At 48.5% G+C, this 20,689-nt stretch overlaps 2 protein-coding genes across 3 annotated transcripts in view; one reads left to right on the top strand and one right to left on the bottom strand.

The window, feature by feature from the left end:
- The window catches only part of LOC107076061 (zinc finger protein 271-like), a 179,142-nt gene that overhangs the window by 98,839 nt on the left and 59,614 nt on the right, over positions 1 to 20,689 (top strand). The window lies entirely within an intron of this gene.
- On the bottom strand, positions 154 to 20,497 carry LOC102698255 (putative zinc finger protein 66). Of its 2 annotated transcripts, XM_069198784.1 has the most exons (5): positions 20,394 to 20,497; positions 17,563 to 17,759; positions 17,036 to 17,454; positions 14,823 to 14,894; positions 154 to 4,694 (listed from the first exon to the last, which is right to left on the bottom strand). In XM_069198784.1, the coding sequence occupies exons 3-5, from the start codon at positions 17,421 to 17,423 to the stop codon at positions 2,665 to 2,667; spliced, it is 2,490 nt and encodes an 829-aa protein (XP_069054885.1). In that variant the 5' UTR covers positions 17,424 to 17,454; positions 17,563 to 17,759; positions 20,394 to 20,497; the 3' UTR covers positions 154 to 2,664. The 2 variants fall into 2 exon arrangements, with proteins under 2 accessions (XP_069054885.1, XP_069054886.1); XM_069198785.1 differs by lacking the exon at positions 14,823 to 14,894 and having other exon boundaries at positions 17,036 to 17,759.

Here is a 20,689-nt window from a genome sequence, read left to right on the forward strand (position 1 = left end):
CCTCTTCCAGCAGCAACCTTAGTTTTGGGGTTGCCAGTTGTGAGTTGCAGGGTGATATGATAAGTCTATCAGGGTGATAGACTTCAGTTCCAGTGTGATCCTGTATTGGATAAAGTGATTTAAAATGGACAGATGATGATCACAAAGTAAAACAAGAGTTTATGGCTTTTATTACGTTTGGCACAGCTCAGGACATGGGAATAATAACTAGCGTTCCAACATCAGAGGGAAAACATTACGACTGAAATGACTATGCAGTGATTTACAAAAATATACACACGCGTACAATCCCTGCATTACAGAGTCTTACTTACTATAGGCGTAGACACCCAGGATACTGCCCCTGCAATTCAAAACCACAATGACACCACAAAACAGCCCAAAGGCAGAAATACTGTTTCCTAATAAAAATGGCTCCAATTCAGAACTCAATCTCCCTATATATGAATTGCCCCCACATCTAAAAGTGCAACAGCAGCTCGGAGAGAATGTTTTTAGCCCAAGGATTCTACAATATAAGCAATAATAAGAAGTGCTTACACTTCTAGAGCGCTTTTCTGGACACTCCACTCAAAGCGCTTTACAGGTCATGGGGAATCCCACTACCGCCACCAGTGATGGATGCCCCCACCTGGACGACAGCATCCATAGCCTATTTTTTCCTCAGGCCTTCATTAATTGAGCGTTCATTAGCACAAGGCAACTTCACTACAGTTGTGCATTGAGACTTCACTGGTGCAGGGTAACTTCTCCCCAGATCTACAGTTGTGAATTGAGACTTCACTGGTGCAGGGTAACTTCTACCCAGGTCTACAGTTGTGAATTGAGACTTCACTACTTCTAATAATGGCTTACACTTATATAGCGCTTTTCTGGACACTCCACTCAAAGCGCTTTACAGGTAATGGGGAATCCCACTACCACCACCAGTGTGCAGCCCCACCTGGATGATGTGACGGCAGCCATAGTGCGCCAGAACGCTCCCCACACATCAGCTATTAGTGGGGAGAAGAGCAGAGTAATGAAGCCAATTCATAGATGGGGATTTTTAGGAGGCCATGATTGGTAAGGGCCAATGGGAAATTTGGCCAGGACGCCGGGGTTACACCCCTACTCTTTTCGAGAAACACCCTGGGATTTTTAATGACCACATAAGAGTCAGGACCTCGGTTTGACGTCTCATCCAAACGGCGGCGCCTGTTTACAGTCCAGTGTCCCCCGTCACTATACTGGGGCATCAGGACCCACACAGACCGCAGGGTGAGAGCGCCCCCTGCTGGCCCCCACTCACACCTCTCCCAGCAGCAGCCTTAGTTTTTCCCCAGGAGTCTCCCCTCCAGGTACTGACCAGGCTCACACCTGCTGAGCTTCAGTGGGGGCTGCCAGCTGTGAGTTCCAGGGTGATATGGCTGCTGGCCACCATTTTTCCTTCAGGCACACTTTGGAAAACGGTGGGGGTGCGAGTTGGGAGAAGTGACTCCTGCAGGGAACGTTGACCTTTCCAGAAAAGGAATATATTTCCACCTGGATTTCAGTTCCAGTATCACTTTCAGCCTTCTAAACTGGGTAACGAGTCGCCGATCACTTGGGAGAACAGCTGACAGGTCTGGAGCTGGTCAGGCAGCTCTTGCAATTTCCTTTAATGAGAAGGAAACGCTCCAAACGTGTTTGTTTGTTTTTTTTATTTCAGAACGTTTTTTCCAAGTCTTGCATTAGGTTTGCTTTTTTTTTCCTAGCTTGTAGCTGTTAAAGAATACATATAAATAGGTTTATTCCCTGCTGAAAAGAGAAGAAAGAAAACACCATGTTTCGGCCGCGTATAACTTCTTCAAGTGTAAGGTGAGGTATCAGATGAATATATATATATATAAAGCATGTCCTGTCTGGGTTTTAAAAAAGGTGCATTGAAAACAAAAACATATACAAATATGGAATTATTAGTAATGGTCAAAAATAGATTTTTTTTTTTAGAGAGAGATTCATACAACCTCTGATTCTTTACCCTTTATTGCAGAAATATTTCTTGTATTTGATATCGATGGTCTCAAGGGACAAACACACTTTAGATTGGGCCACAAAAGACTTTGAGCCCTTGGCAGCGATTTCATTTTTTTTTTAAAGATTTGTGATTTTTTCTTTTAAAAACGCAAAACGGTTTGTGATTTCTTTTTTCTTGGCGTGAAAACGAATCATCCTCATCTGTTTCAGTGTGTAAGTTAAAACTGTTACACAATTCTTAGTCTAACCCATGAGAACAGTCTTAATTGTAAATGAAACCGGGCTCAAGCGAGCATTCCAAGGCTATACAGAAATACGACTAAAGAATTAACGCAATTTAGACAATTCAAAATGGAATAAAACTGAAACCACTTCATTATTAAACCGCACGACTAGAACTAATTCCGTTTTAGTCCGCCGGAAGAGTAATGTTTTTGACTAGACTAAATCCAAAAGCAGGTGACTACAGAGCTACTGTGAATACTAGACATTTTGGTTAGAAGCGAAGGTTTATTCCACGCTGAAAAGAGAATAGAGGAAACAATATTCCAGCTGTGAAGCCTTCGGTGGGTGTTACATGCCGACGCAGCTACCTACGTGAACGAATAGACATTTTAGTTGACTGTGATTAAACGAGAAACCGGTGGCTACATTGGCGTTATTGAGTCACCTGCCCGGGCAAAACTCTTCCCACGGCCGAGTGCAGCTGAACGGTCTCTCTCCCTTGTTGAGGCACTGGTGGGTCCTTAAGCTCCTAGAGGCCCTGAACCGCTTCCCACACTCGCTGCAGCTGAACGGCTTCTCCCCCGTGTGGACCTGCCCGTGGGCTCTCAGGTTGCCCGAACGGGCGAAGCTCTTCCCGCACTGCGCGCAGCTGAACGGCCTCTCCCCCGTGTGGACCCGCCGGTGGGCCCTTAAGCAACTCGAGTTCCGGAAGGTCTTCCCGCACTCGCCGCAGCTGTAGGGCCTCTCTCCCGTGTGCACGCGCAGGTGTCTCTTCAGGAAGTGGGACTGGCTGAAGCTCTTCCCGCACTGCGCGCAGCTGAACGGCTTCTCTCCCGTGTGGAGGCGCTGGTGGGTCTTCAAAGCATTTAACCGGCCAAACGTCTTCCCACACTGGCTGCAGCCGAATGGCCTCTCTCCCGTGTGCACGAGCTGGTGCCTTTTAAAGTCGTGGGGGTAGCTGTAACTCTTTCCACACTGACAACAGCGGAACGGCTTCTCTCCCGTGTGGACGCGCTGGTGGGCTATGTAGCTGTTCGATTTCCTGAAGCCCTTCCCGCACTGACTGCAGTTGAACGGCCTCTCGCTCGTGTGCACGCGCTGGTGCCTTTTCAGGTCGTGCGAGAAGGTGAACCGCCTCCCGCACTGCGCGCAGCCAAACGGCCTCTCGCCCGTGTGGATGCGCCGGTGGGCCGTTAAGGTCTTGGACTGCCGGAAGGTCTTCCCACACTGGGCGCAGCTGAACGGCCTCTCTCCCGTGTGAAGGCGCTGGTGGGCCGTGAAGCTGGTCGAGTACTTAAAACTCTTCCCGCACTGAGCGCAGCTGAACGGTCTCTCTCCTGTGTGAACGAGGTGGTGGGCTGTTAAGTTACTTGGGTACCTAAAACTCTTCCCACACTGACCGCAGGTGAACGGTCTCTCTCCCGTGTGAACGCGTGGGCGGGCTGTTAAGGTACTCAACTGACTACAACTCTTCCCGAACTGAACGTGGCAGAGAGGTCCCGCTCCTATCTGATGGCGCTGGTCGGGTTGTGAAATGCTGGACTGACTGTGCCACAGCGGGGGTTCGTCCACTCCATCCGAGCGAGACCTCGACTGGTTCTTCCCCGTGCTCTGATCGTGCCCCGGTCTCCTGTTCTGCGGGCGCTCCACGGAATGGTCTTGCTCCGGGTGCTGAACCCGAGCCGAGCTCTCCTCGTCACGCCCCTCGGGGTGCTGCTCAGCAGTGTGAATCACCCGGGGCCCCTTCTCCAGCTCTCTGCGACTAAAACCGTCCGGTTCACTCAGTTGTTCCTCTTTGTGCCCAAGAACGGACACAGTCTCCAGTTCGTTAAAACTTTCAACTCTTTTCTCAGCAACCAGATTCCTAAGCCTGTGTGTAAAGGCACCAGATACTGAGGGATCATATGACTGTTTCAAGCACTTCTGCAATGACAGTCTCTCCACTTGAACAGAACAAGGCCTTGTTATCATCCAGCCCTGTAGGTGCTGCTGTTGCTCCTCCTTGTAATGTCTCTTCTCTGTGTGCTGTGACTCAGTACTGTTCTCTTCACCAGGTACAGCAGTCCGCTGCTCTGCAGGGTCAGTCGACTGGGGCTCCATATCCTGCTCTGTAAGATTAAACTCACCCAGTTCCTCTTTGTGTACATGTACAGCTAGAGACCCCAGTGCATTACAACGTTCTGTAATATTGTTAGTGTACAGAGTAATCTTCTCTGTAAAATCATCAGATACCAAGAGCCCAGGTGTCTCACTCTCAGGCTCTGTCTTCATCACAGGCGCAGAGTCCATGACCTCCAACCTCTGTCTGCTCTCTGTGTGCTGCAGCTCACCGAGTGTCTCTTTCCCGTGTGCGGCGGTGAGCTCTGTCTCCTGCATCAGACGGGAGCCCCCCTCCTCCTCCTCCTCCTCGCTGGGCTGCTGTTCAAGAGGAGCCCTGTCCCCAGCGTCAGGGAGAGCGCTGACCTCTGACCCTGAAAAACACAGAACAGGAGAGCAAAACCTTTAACAAAGGATTTAAGTAGGGTATAGGAAAAAAATGGACAATACCAATAGTAAAAAACAGTCTATTCACCTCTATCTAGCAATAATGATCAATTCTGAATAATAAGGAAGAACTTCAGAAATTGTGAAGATAAAGATGACTGTGCTAGACATTAAAAAAAAATGTCAAATCTTTCAACTGACAAGACAACCAAATGTCAGTACCCGGGCTTTCTTAGAAAAAGGCACAAGCACAAATGCAATACATGCATTCACCTGTCCATGGATCCTCACCAACTTCTACAGATGTGCGTTGGAGAGCATACTGACCAGCTGCATCATAGTCTGGTATGGCATCCGATCGTCAGGCACTGCAGCGGTTGGTCAAAACTGCCCAACATATCGTCGGCAGTGCCTAACCATCCATCCAGGAAAATATACAACACCAGGAGTCTGAACAAAGCCCCCAGAATTATGTCTGACCCCACGCACCCCAGACATAACTTGTGTCCCCCCTACCATCTGGTAGAAGGTTCCGGACGCTCCAGTTGCACACAACTAGACTTTAAAAAAGCATCTTCAAGCTGGTGACGCCACCCCACTCCCTCCCATCATACTCTGATCTCTCCTCACTTCTTCCTGTCCCCCCCAATGACTGTACTCCTACACCACTGTACAGCTGATCAACACATTTGTGTTCTCTCGAATTGACTACTGTAGTGTTCTACACGCTGGGGGTATCTAAATCTCCTCTGAACAAACTGCAGTATGTCCAGAATTCAGCAGCCAGAATCCTAACCAGGTCTAGTGCAAGTGTTCACATTACTCCTGTCCTGGAGTCCCTGCACTGGCTTCCTATCAAATTCTGTGTGGACTTCAAAATCCTCCTGCTCACCTATAAGGCTCTGCATGGCTTGGAACCTCAGTACCTGTCTGAACTATTATCGCCCTACATCTGAGGCAGCTGAGATGTGCTATATAAACTGTGCGTTTTGTACCTTTATTCCGAACAATAATAATTATAATAATAATAATTGTTTACACTTATATAGCGCTTTTCTGGAAACTCCACTCAAAGAGCTTGACAGGTCATGGGGAATCCCACTACCACCACCAGTGTGCAGCCCCCACCTGGATGATGCGACGGCAGCCATAGTGCGCCAGAACGCTCCCCACACACCAGCTCTCAGTGGGGAGGAGAGCAGAGGGATGAAGCCAGTTCAGAGAGGGGGGGTTATTAGGAGGCCATGATTGGTAAGGGCCAATGGGAAATTTGGCCAGGACGCCGGGGTTACACCCCTACTCTTTTCGAGAAACGCCCTGGGATTGTTAATGACCACAGAGAGTCAGGACCTCGGTTTTACGTCTCATCTGAAGGACGGCGCCTGTTTACAGTCTAGTGTCCCCGTCACTATACTGGGGCATTAGGTCCCACATGCACCACAGGGTGAGCGCCCCCTGCTGGCCCCACTAACACCTCTCCCAGCAGCAGCCTTAGTTTTTCCCAGGAGGTCTCCCATCCAATACTTTGGTCTCATTGCACGCAATAAACTCAGTTGTTTAAACTTCACCTTGGGATCCAGAGCTTATTTGTCTGTTTCATAAAGCCCAATGAATCAGATTCATAAGACCCTCACAGAAAAAATTTAACGTACCTGCATATCAATAAACAAAACGAGAAATTTCAAGAAATGTTAACTTCGGGTATTTGAAGTACCATAGAGGTCACAGATTGAAGTGAAATGGTCACAAATGAAGATGCAAAATGTTTCAACTAGTCAGTTAAAACTCTGCATCCAAATACTCAAATCCCATTCAAAAGTAAAAATAAAAGCCATACTGAATCCAAGACACGAATTGAATTTGAAAGCAATTCAATCACCAAGCAATTGCATCATAACACAATTTTTTTACACATCATCAAAGCACAATTATTGTAATTCCAATTATTGTAAGTTGTTTTTCATCAATTTTCCCCTAGGGATCAATAAAGTCTTATCTATCTATCTTGTTTTAAACATCTACAGATAATCACGAAACACAAAGACAAGAAGAACATCTACACCTGTGAATCACATATAAGACAGAAGAATACCCTACCCTAATACGCACTGCAACAACTCAATTTCATATTAAATAATAACTGATACTGACCACTGCACACAGTCATTACAGATACACTCTCAACGACACAGCATGAGGGGATGGTGAGAGAGAGATGCTGAGGGCTGTAGGAGTGTTGTATACAGGATGGAGAGGTGTGAGAGAGAGATGCTGAGGGCTGTTGGAGTGTTGTATACAGGCTGGTGAGGTGTGAGAGAGACGCTGAGGGCTGTAGGAGTGTTGTATACAGGCTGGTGAGGTGTGAGAGACGCTGAGGGCTGTAGGAGTGTTGTATACAGGCTGGTGAGGTGTGAGAGACGCTGAGGGCTGTAGGAGTGTTGTATACAGGCTGGTGAGGTGTGAGAGACGCTGAGGGCTGTAGGAGTGTTGTATACAGGCTGGTGAGGTGTGAGAGACGCTGAGGGCTGTAGGAGTGTTGTATACAGGCTGGTGAGGTGTGAGAGACGCTGAGGGCTGTAGGAGTGTTGTATACAGGCTGGTGAGGTGTGAGAGAGATGCTGAGGGCTGTAGGAGTGTTGTATACAGGCTGGTGAGGTGTGAGAGACGCTGAGGGCTGTAGGAGTGTTGTATACAGGCTGGTGAGGTGTGAGAGAGACGCTGAGGGCTGTAGGAGTGTTGTATACAGGCTGGTGAGGTGTGAGAGACGCTGAGGGCTGTAGGAGTGTTGTATACAGGCTGGTGAGGTGTGAGAGACGCTGAGGGCTGTAGGAGTGTTGTATACAGGCTGGTGAGGTGTGAGAGATGCTGAGGGCTGTAGGAGTGTTGTATACAGGCTGGTGAGGTGTGAGAGACGCTGAGGGCTGTAGGAGTGTTGTATACAGGCTGGTGAGGTGTGAGAGAGATGCTGAGGGCTGTAGGAGTGTTGTATACAGGCTGGTGAGGTGTGTGAGAGATGCTGAGGGCTGTAGTAGTGTTGAATACAGGCCGGTGAGGTGTGAGAGACGCTGAGGGCTGTAGGAGTGTTGTATACAGGCCGGTGAGGTGTGAGAGACGCTGAGGGCTGTAGGAGTGTTGTATACAGGCCGGTGAGGTGTGAGAGACGCTGAGGGCTGTAGGAGTGTTGTATACAGGCTGGTGAGGTGTGAGAGACGCTGAGGGCTGTAGGAGTGTTGTATACAGGCTGGTGAGGCGTGAGAGATGCTGAGGGCTGTAGGAGTGTTGTATACAGGCTGGTGAGGCGTGAGAGATGCAGAGGGCTGTAGGAGTGTTGTATACAGGCTGGTGAGGTGTGAGAGAGACGCTGAGGGCTGTAGGAGTGTTGTATACAGGCTGGTGAGGTGTGAGAGAGATGCTGAGGGCTGTAGGAGTGTTGTATACAGGCTGGTGAGGTGTGTGAGAGACGCTGAGGGCTGTAGGAGTGTTGTATACAGGCTGGTGAGGTGTGAGAGATGCTGAGGGCTGTAGGAGTGTTGTATACAGGCTGGTGAGTTGTGAGAGAGATGCTGAGGGCTGTAGGAGTGTTGTATACAGGCTGGTGAGGTGTGAGAGAGACGCTGAGGGCTGTAGGAGTGTTGTATACAGGCTGGTGAGGTGTGAGAGAGACGCTGAGGGCTGTAGGAGTGTTGTATACAGGCTGGTGAGTTGTGTGAGAGACGCTGAGGGCTGTAGGAGTGTTGTATACAGGCTGGTGAGGTGTGAGAGATGCTGAGGGCTGTAGGAGTGTTGTATACAGGCTGGTGAGGTGTGAGAGACGCTGTGGGCTGTAGGAGTGTTGTATACAGGCTGGTGAGGTGTGAGAGACGCTGAGGGCTGTAGGAGTGTTGTATACAGGCTGGTGAGGTGTGAGAGACGCTGAGGGCTATAGGAGTGTTGTATACAGGCTGGTGAGGTGTGAGAGACGCTGAGGGCTGTAGGAGTGTTGTATACAGGCTGGTGAGGTGTGAGAGATCCTGAGGGCTGTAGGAGTGTTGTATACAGGCTGGTGAGGTGTGAGAGACGCTGAGGGCTGTAGGAGTGTTGTATACAGGCTGGTGAGGTGTGAGAGAGACGCTGAGGGCTGTAGGAGTGTTGTATACAGGCTGGTGAGGTGTGAGAGACGCTGAGGGCTGTAGGAGTGTTGTATACAGGCTGGTGAGGTGTGAGAGACGCTGAGGGCTGTAGGAGTGTTGTATACAGGCTGGTGAGGTGTGAGAGATGCTGAGGGCTGTAGGAGTGTTGTATGCAGGCTGGTGAGGTGTGAGAGATGCAGAGGGCTGTAGGAGTGTTGTATACAGGCTGGTGAGGCGTGAGAGATGCTGAGGGCTGTAGGAGTGTTGTATACAGGCCGGTGAGGTGTGAGAGAGACGCTGAGGGCTGTAGGAGTGTTGTATACAGGCCGGTGAGGTGTGAGAGAGACGCTGAGGGCTGTAGGAGTGTTGTATACAGGCCGGTGAGGTGTGTGAGAGACGCTGAGGGCTGTAGGAGTGTTGTATACAGGCCGGTGAGGTGTGAGAGACGCTGAGGGCTGTAGAAGTGTTGTATACAGGCTGGTGAGGTGTGAGAGACGCTGAGGGCTGTAGGAGTGTTGTATACAGGCTGGTGAGGTGTGAGAGACGCTGAGGGCTGTAGGAGTGTTGTATACAAACTGGTGAGGTGTGAGAGAGATGCTGAGGGCTGTAGGAGTGTTGTATACAAACTGGTGAGGTGTGAGAGAGATGCTGAGGGCTGTAGGAGTGTTGTATACAGGCTGGTGAGGTGTGAGAGATGCTGAGGGCTGTAGGAGTGTTGTATACAGGCTGGTGAGGTGTGAGAGAGATGCAGAGGGCTGTAGGAGTGTTGTATACAAACTGGTGAGGTGTGAGAGAGATGCTGAGGGCTGTAGGAGTGTTGCATACAGGCTGGTGGGGTGTGAGAGACGCTGAGGGCTGGTGAGGTGTGAGAGATGCTGAGGGCTGTAGGAGTGTTGTATACAGGCTGGTGAGGTGTGTGAGAGATGCTGAGGGCTGTAGGAGTGTTGTATACAGGCTGGTGAGGTGGGAGAGAGAGGCTGAGGGCTGTAGGAGTGTTGTATACAGGCTGGTGAGGTGGGAGAGAGAGGCTGAGGGCTGTAGGAGTGTTGTATACAGGCTGGTGAGGTGTGAGAGAGACGCTGAGGGCTGTAGGAGTGTTGTATACAGGCTGGTGAGGTGTGAGAGAGATGCAGAGGGCTGTAGGAGTGTTGTATACAAACTGGTGAGGTGGGAGAGAGATGCTGAGGGCTGTAGGAGTGTTGTATACAGGCTGGTGAGGTTTGAGAGATGCTGAGGGCTGTAGGAGTGTTGTATACAGGCTGGTGAGGTTTGAGAGATGCTGAGGGCTGTAGGAGTGTTGTATACAAACTGGTGAGGTGTGAGAGAGATGCAGAGGGCTGTAGGAGTGTTGTATACAAACTGGTGAGGTGTGAGAGAGATGCTAAGGGCTGTAGGAGTGTTGTATACAGGCTGGTGAGGTTTAAGAGATGCTGAGGGCTGTAGGAGTGTTGTATACAGGCTGGTGAGGTGTGAGAGATGCTGAGGGCTGTAGGAGTGTTGTATACAGGCTGGTGAGGTGTGAGAGAGACCCTGAGGGCTGTAGGAGTGTTGTATACAGGCTGGTGAGGTGTGAGAGAGACGCTGAGGGCTGTAGGAGTGTTGTATACAAACTGGTGAGGTGTGAGAGAGACGCTGAGGGCTGTAGGAGTGTTGTATACAGGCTGATGAGGTGAGAGAGATGCTGAGGGCTGTAGGAGTGTTGTATACAGGCTGGTGAGGTGTGAGAGATGCTGAGGGCTGTAGGAGTGTTGTATACAGGCTGGTGAGGTGTGAGAGATGCTGAGGGCTGTAGGAGTGTTGTATACAGGCTGGTGAGGAGTGAGAGATGCTGAGGGCTGTAGGAGTGTTGTATACAGGCTGGTGAGTTGTGAGAGAGATGCTGAGGGCTGTAGGAGTGTTGTATACAGGCTGGTGAGGTGTGAGAGAGATGCTGAGGGCTGTAGGAGTGTTGTATACAGGCTGGTGAGGTGTGAGAGATGCTGAGGGCTGTAGGAGTGTTGTATACAGGCTGGTGAGGTGTGAGAGATGCTGAGGGCTGTAGGAGTGTTGTATACAGGCTGGTGAGGTGTGAGAGACGCTGTGGGCTGTAGGAGTGTTGTATACAGGCTGGTGAGGTGTGAGAGACGCTGAGGGCTGTAGGAGTGTTGTATACAGGCTGGTGAGGTGTGAGAGACGCTGAGGGCTGTAGGAGTGTTGTATACAGGCTGGTGAGGTGTGAGAGACGCTGAGGGCTATAGGAGTGTTGTATACAGGCTGGTGAGGTGTGAGAGACGCTGAGGGCTGTAGGAGTGTTGTATACAGGCTGGTGAGGTGTGAGAGACGCTGAGGGCTGTAGGAGTGTTGTATACAGGCTGGTGAGGTGTGAGAGACGCTGAGGGCTGTAGGAGTGTTGTATACAGGCTGGTGAGGTGTGAGAGAGATGCTGAGGGCTGTAGGGGTGTTGAATACAGGCTGGTGAGGTGTGAGAGATCCTGAGGGCTGTAGGAGTGTTGTATACAGGCTGGTGAGGTGTGAGAGACGCTGAGGGCTGTAGGAGTGTTGTATACAGGCTGGTGAGGTGTGAGAGAGACGCTGAGGGCTGTAGGAGTGTTGTATACAGGCTGGTGAGGTGTGAGAGACGCTGAGGGCTGTAGGAGTGTTGTATACAGGCTGGTGAGGTGTGAGAGACGCTGAGGGCTGTAGGAGTGTTGTATACAGGCTGGTGAGGTGTGAGAGATGCTGAGGGCTGTAGGAGTGTTGTATACAGGCTGGTGAGGTGTGAGAGATGCAGAGGGCTGTAGGAGTGTTGTATACAGGCTGGTGAGGCGTGAGAGATGCTGAGGGCTGTAGGAGTGTTGTATACAGGCTGGTGAGGTGTGAGAGAGACGCTGAGGGCTGTAGGAGTGTTGTATACAGGCTGGTGAGGTGTGAGAGAGACGCTGAGGGCTGTAGGAGTGTTGTATACAGGCCGGTGAGGTGTGTGAGAGATGCTGAGGGCTGTAGGAGTGTTGTATACAGGCCGGTGAGGTGTGAGAGACGCTGAGGGCTGTAGAAGTGTTGTATACAGGCTGGTGAGGTGTGAGAGACGCTGAGGGCTGTAGGAGTGTTGTATACAGGCTGGTGAGGTGTGAGAGACGCTGAGGGCTGTAGGAGTGTTGTATACAAACTGGTGAGGTGTGAGAGAGATGCTGAGGGCTGTAGGAGTGTTGTATACAAACTGGTGAGGTGTGAGAGAGATGCTGAGGGCTGTAGGAGTGTTGTATACAGGCTGGTGAGGTGTGAGAGATGCTGAGGGCTGTAGGAGTGTTGTATACAGGCTGGTGAGGTGTGAGAGAGATGCAGAGGGCTGTAGGAGTGTTGTATACAAACTGGTGAGGTGTGAGAGAGATGCTGAGGGCTGTAGGAGTGTTGCATACAGGCTGGTGGGGTGTGAGAGACGCTGAGGGCTGGTGAGGTGTGAGAGATGCTGAGGGCTGTAGGAGTGTTGTATACAGGCTGGTGAGGTGTGTGAGAGATGCTGAGGGCTGTAGGAGTGTTGTATACAGGCTGGTGAGGTGGGAGAGAGAGGCTGAGGGCTGTAGGAGTGTTGTATACAGGCTGGTGAGGTGGGAGAGAGAGGCTGAGGGCTGTAGGAGTGTTGTATACAGGCTGGTGAGGTGGGAGAGAGAGGCTGAGGGCTGTAGGAGTGTTGTATACAGGCTGGTGAGGTTTGAGAGATGCTGAGGGCTGTAGGAGTGTTGTATACAGGCTGGTGAGGTTTGAGAGATGCTGAGGGCTGTAGGAGTGTTGTATACAAACTGGTGAGGTGTGAGAGAGATGCAGAGGGCTGTAGGAGTGTTGTATACAAACTGGTGATGTGTGAGAGAGATGCTGAGGGCTGTAGGAGTGTTGTATACAGGCTGGTGAGGTTTAAGAGATGCTGAGGGCTGTAGGAGTGTTGTATACAGGCTGGTGAGGTGTGAGAGATGCTGAGGGCTGTAGGAGTGTTGTATACAGGCTGGTGAGGTGTGAGAGAGACCCTGAGGGCTGTAGGAGTGTTGTATACAGGCTGGTGAGGTGTGAGAGAGACGCTGAGGGCTGTAGGAGTGTTGTATACAAACTGGTGAGGTGTGAGAGAGACGCTGAGGGCTGTAGGAGTGTTGTATACAGGCTGGTGAGGTTTGAGAGAGATGCAGAGGGCTGTAGGAGTGTTGTATACAAACTGGTGAGGTGTGAGAGAGATGCTGAGGGCTGTAGGAGTGTTGTATACAGGCTGATGAGGTGAGAGAGATGCTGAGGGCTGTAGGAGTGTTGTATACAGGCTGGTGAGGTGTGAGAGATGCTGAGGGCTGTAGGAGTGTTGTATACAAACTGGTGAGGTGTGAGAGAGATGCTGAGGGCTGTAGGAGTGTTGTATACAAACTGGTGAGGTGTGAGAGAGATGCTGAGGGCTGTAGGAGTGTTGTATACAGGCTGGTGAGGTGTGAGAGATGCTGAGGGCTGTAGGAGTGTTGTATACAGGCTGGTGAGGTGTGAGAGAGATGCAGAGGGCTGTAGGAGTGTTGTATACAAACTGGTGAGGTGTGAGAGAGATGCTGAGGGCTGTAGGAGTGTTGCATACAGGCTGGTGGGGTGTGAGAGACGCTGAGGGCTGGTGAGGTGTGAGAGATGCTGAGGGCTGTAGGAGTGTTGTATACAGGCTGGTGAGGTGTGTGAGAGATGCTGAGGGCTGTAGGAGTGTTGTATACAGGCTGGTGAGGTGGGAGAGAGAGGCTGAGGGCTGTAGGAGTGTTGTATACAGGCTGGTGAGGTGGGAGAGAGAGGCTGAGGGCTGTAGGAGTGTTGTATACAGGCTGGTGAGGTGGGAGAGAGAGGCTGAGGGCTGTAGGAGTGTTGTATACAGGCTGGTGAGGTTTGAGAGATGCTGAGGGCTGTAGGAGTGTTGTATACAGGCTGGTGAGGTTTGAGAGATGCTGAGGGCTGTAGGAGTGTTGTATACAAACTGGTGAGGTGTGAGAGAGATGCAGAGGGCTGTAGGAGTGTTGTATACAAACTGGTGAGGTGTGAGAGAGATGCTGAGGGCTGTAGGAGTGTTGTATACAGGCTGGTGAGGTTTAAGAGATGCTGAGGGCTGTAGGAGTGTTGTATACAGGCTGGTGAGGTGTGAGAGATGCTGAGGGCTGTAGGAGTGTTGTATACAGGCTGGTGAGGTGTGAGAGAGACCCTGAGGGCTGTAGGAGTGTTGTATACAGGCTGGTGAGGTGTGAGAGAGACGCTGAGGGCTGTAGGAGTGTTGTATACAAACTGGTGAGGTGTGAGAGAGACGCTGAGGGCTGTAGGAGTGTTGTATACAGGCTGGTGAGGTTTGAGAGATGCTGAGGGCTGTAGGAGTGTTGTATACAAACTGGTGAGGTGTGAGAGAGATGCAGAGGGCTGTAGGAGTGTTGTATACAAACTGGTGAGGTGTGAGAGAGATGCTGAGGGCTGTAGGAGTGTTGTATACAGGCTGATGAGGTGAGAGAGATGCTGAGGGCTGTAGGAGTGTTGTATACAGGCTGGTGAGGTGTGAGAGATGCTGAGGGCTGTAGGAGTGTTGTATACAGGCTGGTGAGGTGTGAGAGATGCTGAGGGCTGTAGGAGTGTTGTATACAGGCTGGTGAGGAGTGAGAGATGCTGAGGGCTGTAGGAGTGTTGTATACAGGCTGGTGAAGTGTGAGAGATGCTGAGGGCTGTAGGAGTGTTGTATACAGGCTGGTGAGGTGTGAGAGATGCTGAGGGCTGCAGGAGTGTTGTATACAGGCTGGTGAGGTGTGAGAGAGACGCTGAGGGCTGTAGGAGTGTTGTATACAGGCTGGTGAGGTGTGAGAGATGCTGAGGGCTGTAGGGGTGTTGTATACAGGCTGGTGAGGTGTGAGAGACGCTGAGGGCTGTAGGAGTGTTGTATACAGGCTGGTGAGGTGTGAGAGAGACGCTGAGGGCTGTAGGAGTGTTGTATACAGTGCTGATACCGGTACAATCACTAGAATCATGAGAGCAACTCAATCTCACCTTTAGAGTCCTGGACCATCACAGTAAGAGACACGACTGCATTTTCATGACTGCTGATGAGCCTCGTTTCACCTGGGACAGCAGTAAATTTTAAAATCGGTTACATTTAGTTTTCACAGGAGAAATTCCTTCCTTTTTTTCTGTAGTGTCGGCTAGGAATATCGCACCTCATTTCTTATTTCCTCATTTATTTTTCCAAATTGCGTCACCAGATACCTCTTAACAACAACAAAAAAACGATTGCTCACTACATAAATCGTTTTGACAGTTTCTTTAATCATGGCTAAAAACAGCTAAAGATATGTCGAAGAAAACTCAGTCTTCACTCAGGTTGGGAGATTGTCAACAGAGATCTTTAATACAATCAGCTGAAGGGGAGCATATCACAGAGAAAGGGTTTCCCCTAGCACTCAAGACATGCTCACTGGACTGAAGCTTTACTTTCCTTTTTATACATTAAAAGTAGGCAATACTTTAACATATCAAAGGAACATACAGAGAAAGGGGCAGTGTCAGAAGTCAAACAAACAGGACAGGGGGGTGCCATTTGGCATCCTACAATCTGTTTCAATTTTCTCTGGTTGAATGGGTGTGAGGAATCACAGGCTTTAGTTTGCACCTAAGACAGTGGTCTTAGGTGCGAACAGAAAACCTTTCCCACACATAGTCACTGTCCTGACCTTTTGACTCGGTCTTCCACAGATATATCACATGTTCACAGGGTAATGAGTTCGTTTTGCTGGTCATTTTGTGGAGGGTGCACATCCGAAGGCATCGATCAGTTGAAAAATAAACAGCACTAATGCAAACAATTTCAAATGAAATTCATATTCATTGTTATTTTCAGATTGCATAAACTGGACCGCAAGAACGAGAGTTTGACTCCCCTGATTTACAGTGCTTCTTTAATATTGAAACATTTTAATTAAGTCAATTAAAAATAACCCTGTTAGTGTTACCACAAATGTTTTCTGCATCGAAACCAGTCAGAAAGTTGACGTCACTGTTTCTAACAGGGATATTTAACACATGGGATATTGCAAAACTCTACAAAAAAAAAAACTTGATTATCAATATTTCAATTATTTATGGCCTGTTCGAAATATGTTTATTTCTAAAAGTCCTGTTACTGTATTACAGGTATTTTAAACGTCATAACCAGACAACAGTTCTGGACACTCCAGTACATTAACACTGCACTGAGAGAGAGGGGTTAATACAGACACACTGACTGGACACTCCAGTACATTAACACTACACTGAGAGAGAGAGGGGTTCATACAGACACACTGACAGGTCACTCCAGTACATTAATACTGCACTGAGAGAGAGGGGTTAATACAGACACACTGACTGGACACTCCAGTACATGAACACTGCACTGAGAGAGAGAGGGGTTCATACAGATACACTGACTGACTGGACACTCCAGTACATGAACACTGCACTGAGAGAGAGAGGGGTTAATACAGACACACTGACTGGACACTCCAGTACATGAACACTGCACTTAGAGAGAGAGGGGTTCATACAGACACACTGACTGGACACTCCAGTACATGAACACTGCACTGAGAGAGAGAGGGGGGTTCATACAGACACACTGACTGGACACTCCAGTACATTAACACCGCACTGAGAGAGGGGTTAATACAGACACACTTACGTTTAAAATACTAATCTGGTATTTTTTCAACGAACCTAAAGATACATACTATATCTTGTATTATTATTATACATTATATGTATTATTATGATTTCAGTATAGTATTATTATACAAATACAATAAGTTCGGTAATGACGCTAAATTATATTGATTGATTCAGTTACACAATTATTGCGTCTATAATAATTTTTATTGTCAGATTAATTACATACCAACGACCTAAAAGTATAGTTCCAGAATACAGTTTCACATTATATGTGTCGACAATCTGAATTTAGAAATGCAAAAAATATATATATATATTTGTTGCTAGTGATCCAACGATGAGAGTATTGAGTCTAAACGTGCTGTTGTCACCCGATGTACCGATGTTTTCAGCACCGTAACCGGACAAAACAGTTCAGTTTCCAGTTAAGACTCCCGTTGCTACATCACACAAATCTCTCCCACTTCACTCTGCATCCCTCCACTGGATTCTCACCAGTGAGGAAGTTAAAGACACTGGTTTTAAACACACTCTGACTTCATACAAGTCACCCCACTGACCTGACAGCTCCGGTTCCGTGTCCATTTCTTCCTTTACTTCTGCAGGGGCTTCACAGGGAGGCGTGTGTCCATCACGATCTGTCTGTCCCCGATCTCCTCCTGCTCCCTGCTCCTTCTCCCAGAACCGCAATCTCACCTTCAGGATCTCGTTTTCCCTCTTCAGCTGCGCCATCTCAGTCCCGAAAGTCTCCTCCACACACTGGGTGATCTTAAACACGGCCCGTCTCACCAGGATCCGGGCGACGCCGCGAAGTTTGTCTTGAAACCCGTCCTCAGAATCAGACACCCCGTTTCGTAAAAACTCGGAAACTTCCCACACGATCGACTTGAGCAACACCTCCATGAAGGACTGGAGCTCGGTTTGCAGAGTGAGCAGGGAATCCGCCATTTTCTCACTGACTCGCAGAGTGTGCACGGATCTGCAGCAGCAGCAAAAAAAAAAAAAAAAAAAGATCCGGCGTGCAAGAAAGACGAGATGAGGAGGTATTTAAAAAAAAAACACAGTACCTTTAATCTTGATTATTCACCTTTTAACAGCGGGTTCTATCAGGGCCAGGAGTTGAAATGCCGGCACCGCCGCGCAGCGTGATGGCGTAATTTCTCGGCGCCGTCGCCCCCGCTTCAAAACAACCGAGGAGCGGAGCCGAGAAAGAGGAGATTCTTCACCCTTGAAATAAACCTCACTGCATCTTCTAGCGCCACCCAGTCAGGAAGAGTGAATCGCCTGAGAGTTATAAGAACAAAACATCACTATATTAACCCTTCACAATTTCTTGCACTAGGAATGATCTTTTCACAGACCCCGGCTTGCTCCCCATGAGACAGACAGACAGGGTGTCCTTTCTTAAAAGGACATAACTTGTGTACATTATCCCTGATGTAATGGGGTTTTATATAGATAGGTAATATGTTCAAAATACGTTTTAATTTAAATGTGTGTGTGTCTGTACAGTGTCCACTCTGAGTGTGTGTAGTGTCTGCTGTGTGTGTGTCTGAGAGGAGTGAAATATCAATTAGTCCAGCTTGTCTCTATACAGTGTCCACTCCGTTTGTGCGTAGTGTGTACTGTGTGTGTCTGAGAGGAGTAAAAGAGAATTCAATCTAGTGTGTCTGTACAGTGTCCACTCTGAGTGTGTGTAGTGTCTGCTGTGTGTGTGTGTCCGAGAGGAGTGAAATATCAATTAGTCCAGCATGTCTCTATACAGTGTCCACTCTGTGCGTAGTGTCTACTGTGTGTGTCTAAGAGGAGTAAAAGAGAATTCAATCTAGTGTGTCTGTACAGTGTCCACTCTGAGTGTGTGTAGTGTCTACTGTGTGTGTGTGTGTCTGAGAGGAGTGAAATATCAATAAGTCCAGCGTGTCTCTATACAGTGTCCACTCTGTGCGTAGTGTCTACTGTGTGTGTGTCTAAGAGGAGTAAAAGAGAATTCAATCTAGTGTGGGTCTGTACAGTGTCCACTCTGAGTGTGTGTAGTGTCTGCTGTGTGTGTGTGTCTGAGAGGAGTGACATATCAATTAGTCCAGCGTGTCTCTATACAGTGTCCACTCCGTTTGTGCGTAGTGTCTACTGTGTGTGTCTGAGAGGAGTAAAAGAGAATTCAATCTAGTGTGTCTGTACAGTGTCCACTCTGAGTGTGTGTAGTGTCTGCTGTGTGTGTGTGTGTCTGAGAGGAGTGAAATATCAATTAGTCCAGCGTGTCTCTATACAGTGTCCACTCCGTTTGTGCGTAGTGTCTACTGTGTGTGTCTAAGGGGAGTAAAAGAGAATTCAATCGAGTGTGTGTAGTGTCTACTATGTGTGTGTGTCTGAGAGGAGTGAAATATCAATTAGTCCAGCGTGTCTCTATACAGTGTCCACTCCGTTTGTGCGTAGTGTCTACTGTGTGTGTCTAAGAGGAGTAAAAGAGAATTCAATCTAGTGTGTCTGTACAGTGTCCACTCTGAGTGTGTGTAGTGTCTGCTGTGTGTGTGTGTCTGAGAGGAGTGAAATATCAATTAGTCCAGCATGTCTCTATACAGTGTCCACTCTGTGCGTAGTGTCTACTGTGTGTGTCTAAGAGGAGTAAAAGAGAATTCAACCTAGTGTGTCTGTACAGTGTCCACTCTGAGTGTGTGTAGTGTCTACTGTGTGTGTGTGTCTGAGAGGAGTGAAATATCAATAAGTCCAGCGTGTCTCTATACAGTGTCCACTCTGTGCGTAGTGTCTACTGTGTGCGTTTAAGAGGAGTAAAAGAGAATTCAATCTAGTGTGGGTCTGTACAGTGTCCACTCTGATTGTGTGTAGTGTCTGCTGTGTGTGTGTGTCTGAGAGGAGTGAAATATCAATTAGTCCAGCGTGTCTCTATACAGTGTCCACTCCATTTGTGCATAGTGTCTACTGTGTGTGTGTCTAAGAGGATTAAAAGAGAATTCAATCGAGTGTGTGTGTAGTGTCTGCTGTGTGTGTGTGTGTCTCTGAGAGGAGTGAAATATCAATAAGTCCAGCGTGTCTCTATACAGTGTCCACTCTGTGCGTAGTGTCTACTGTGTGCGTTTAAGAGGAGTAAAAGAGAATTCAATCTAGTGTGGGTCTGTACAGTGTCCACTCTGAGTGTGTGTAGTGTCTGCTGTGTGTGTGTGTCAGAGAGGAGTGAAATATCAATTAGTCCAGCGTGTCTCTATACAGTGTCCACTCCATTTGTGCATAGTGTCTACTGTGTGTGTGTCTAAGAGGATTAAAAGAGAATTCAATCGAGTGTGTGTGTAGTGTTTGCTGTGTGTGTGTCTGAGAGGAGTGAGATATCAATTAGTCCAGTGTGTCTCTATACAGTGTCCACTCCGTTTGTGCGTAGTGTCTACTGTGTGTGTCTAAGAGGAGTAAAAGGGAATTCAATCGAGTGTGTGTGTAGTGTTTGCTGTGTGTGTGTCTGAGAGGAGTGAGATATCAATTAGTCCAGTGTGTCTCTATACAGTGTCCACTGTTTGTGCGTAGTGTCTACTGTGTGTGTGTCTAAGAGGAGTAAAAGAGAATTCAATCGAGTGTGTGTCTGTACAGTGTCCACTCTGAGTGTGTGTAGTGTCTGCTGTGTGTGTCTGAGAGGAGTGAAATATCAATAAGTCTAGCGTGTCTCTATACAGTGTCCACTCCGTTTGTGCGTAGTGTCTACTGTGTGTGTTTAAGAGGAGTAAAAGAGAATTCAATCTAGTGTGTGTCTGTACAGTGTCCACTATGAGTGCGTGTAGTGTCGACTGTGTGTGTGTCTAAGAAGAGTGAATGAGAATTCAGTTTTATGTGGGTCTATTCACTCTCTGTGTGTGTGCAATGTCTCCTGTGTTTGTGTGCCTTACACAGTGTGTACAAAAGATCATTCAGACTCACCTGGGACACAGAGTCCAGCAGCAGACTGGCCAGACACACTCTCCTCCGAGACACCAGTTGAAGTGAATATTAACCTGTGGGAGTGAAGAGACCTTCTGACTCTGTGACTGTGTGAACGACCCAAGTTACTTTTGTTTCCTTAAAACTTGGAAAAACAGGTTGTTCCTGTTTTCAGCCCCTTACTGCCTCGGGTGTTCTCCAGTGGTGGTTGTGATGTGTAAAGTACATGGCAGGTGTTCACAACACAGGACAGGTGTATAAAGAACAGGACAGGTGTGTCAACTATAGGAAAGGTA

The sequence above is a fragment of the Lepisosteus oculatus genome, chromosome 14 (genome assembly GCF_040954835.1).
Source record: "Lepisosteus oculatus isolate fLepOcu1 chromosome 14, fLepOcu1.hap2, whole genome shotgun sequence".
In the NCBI taxonomy this organism is placed as follows: Eukaryota; Metazoa; Chordata; class Actinopteri; order Semionotiformes; family Lepisosteidae; genus Lepisosteus; species Lepisosteus oculatus.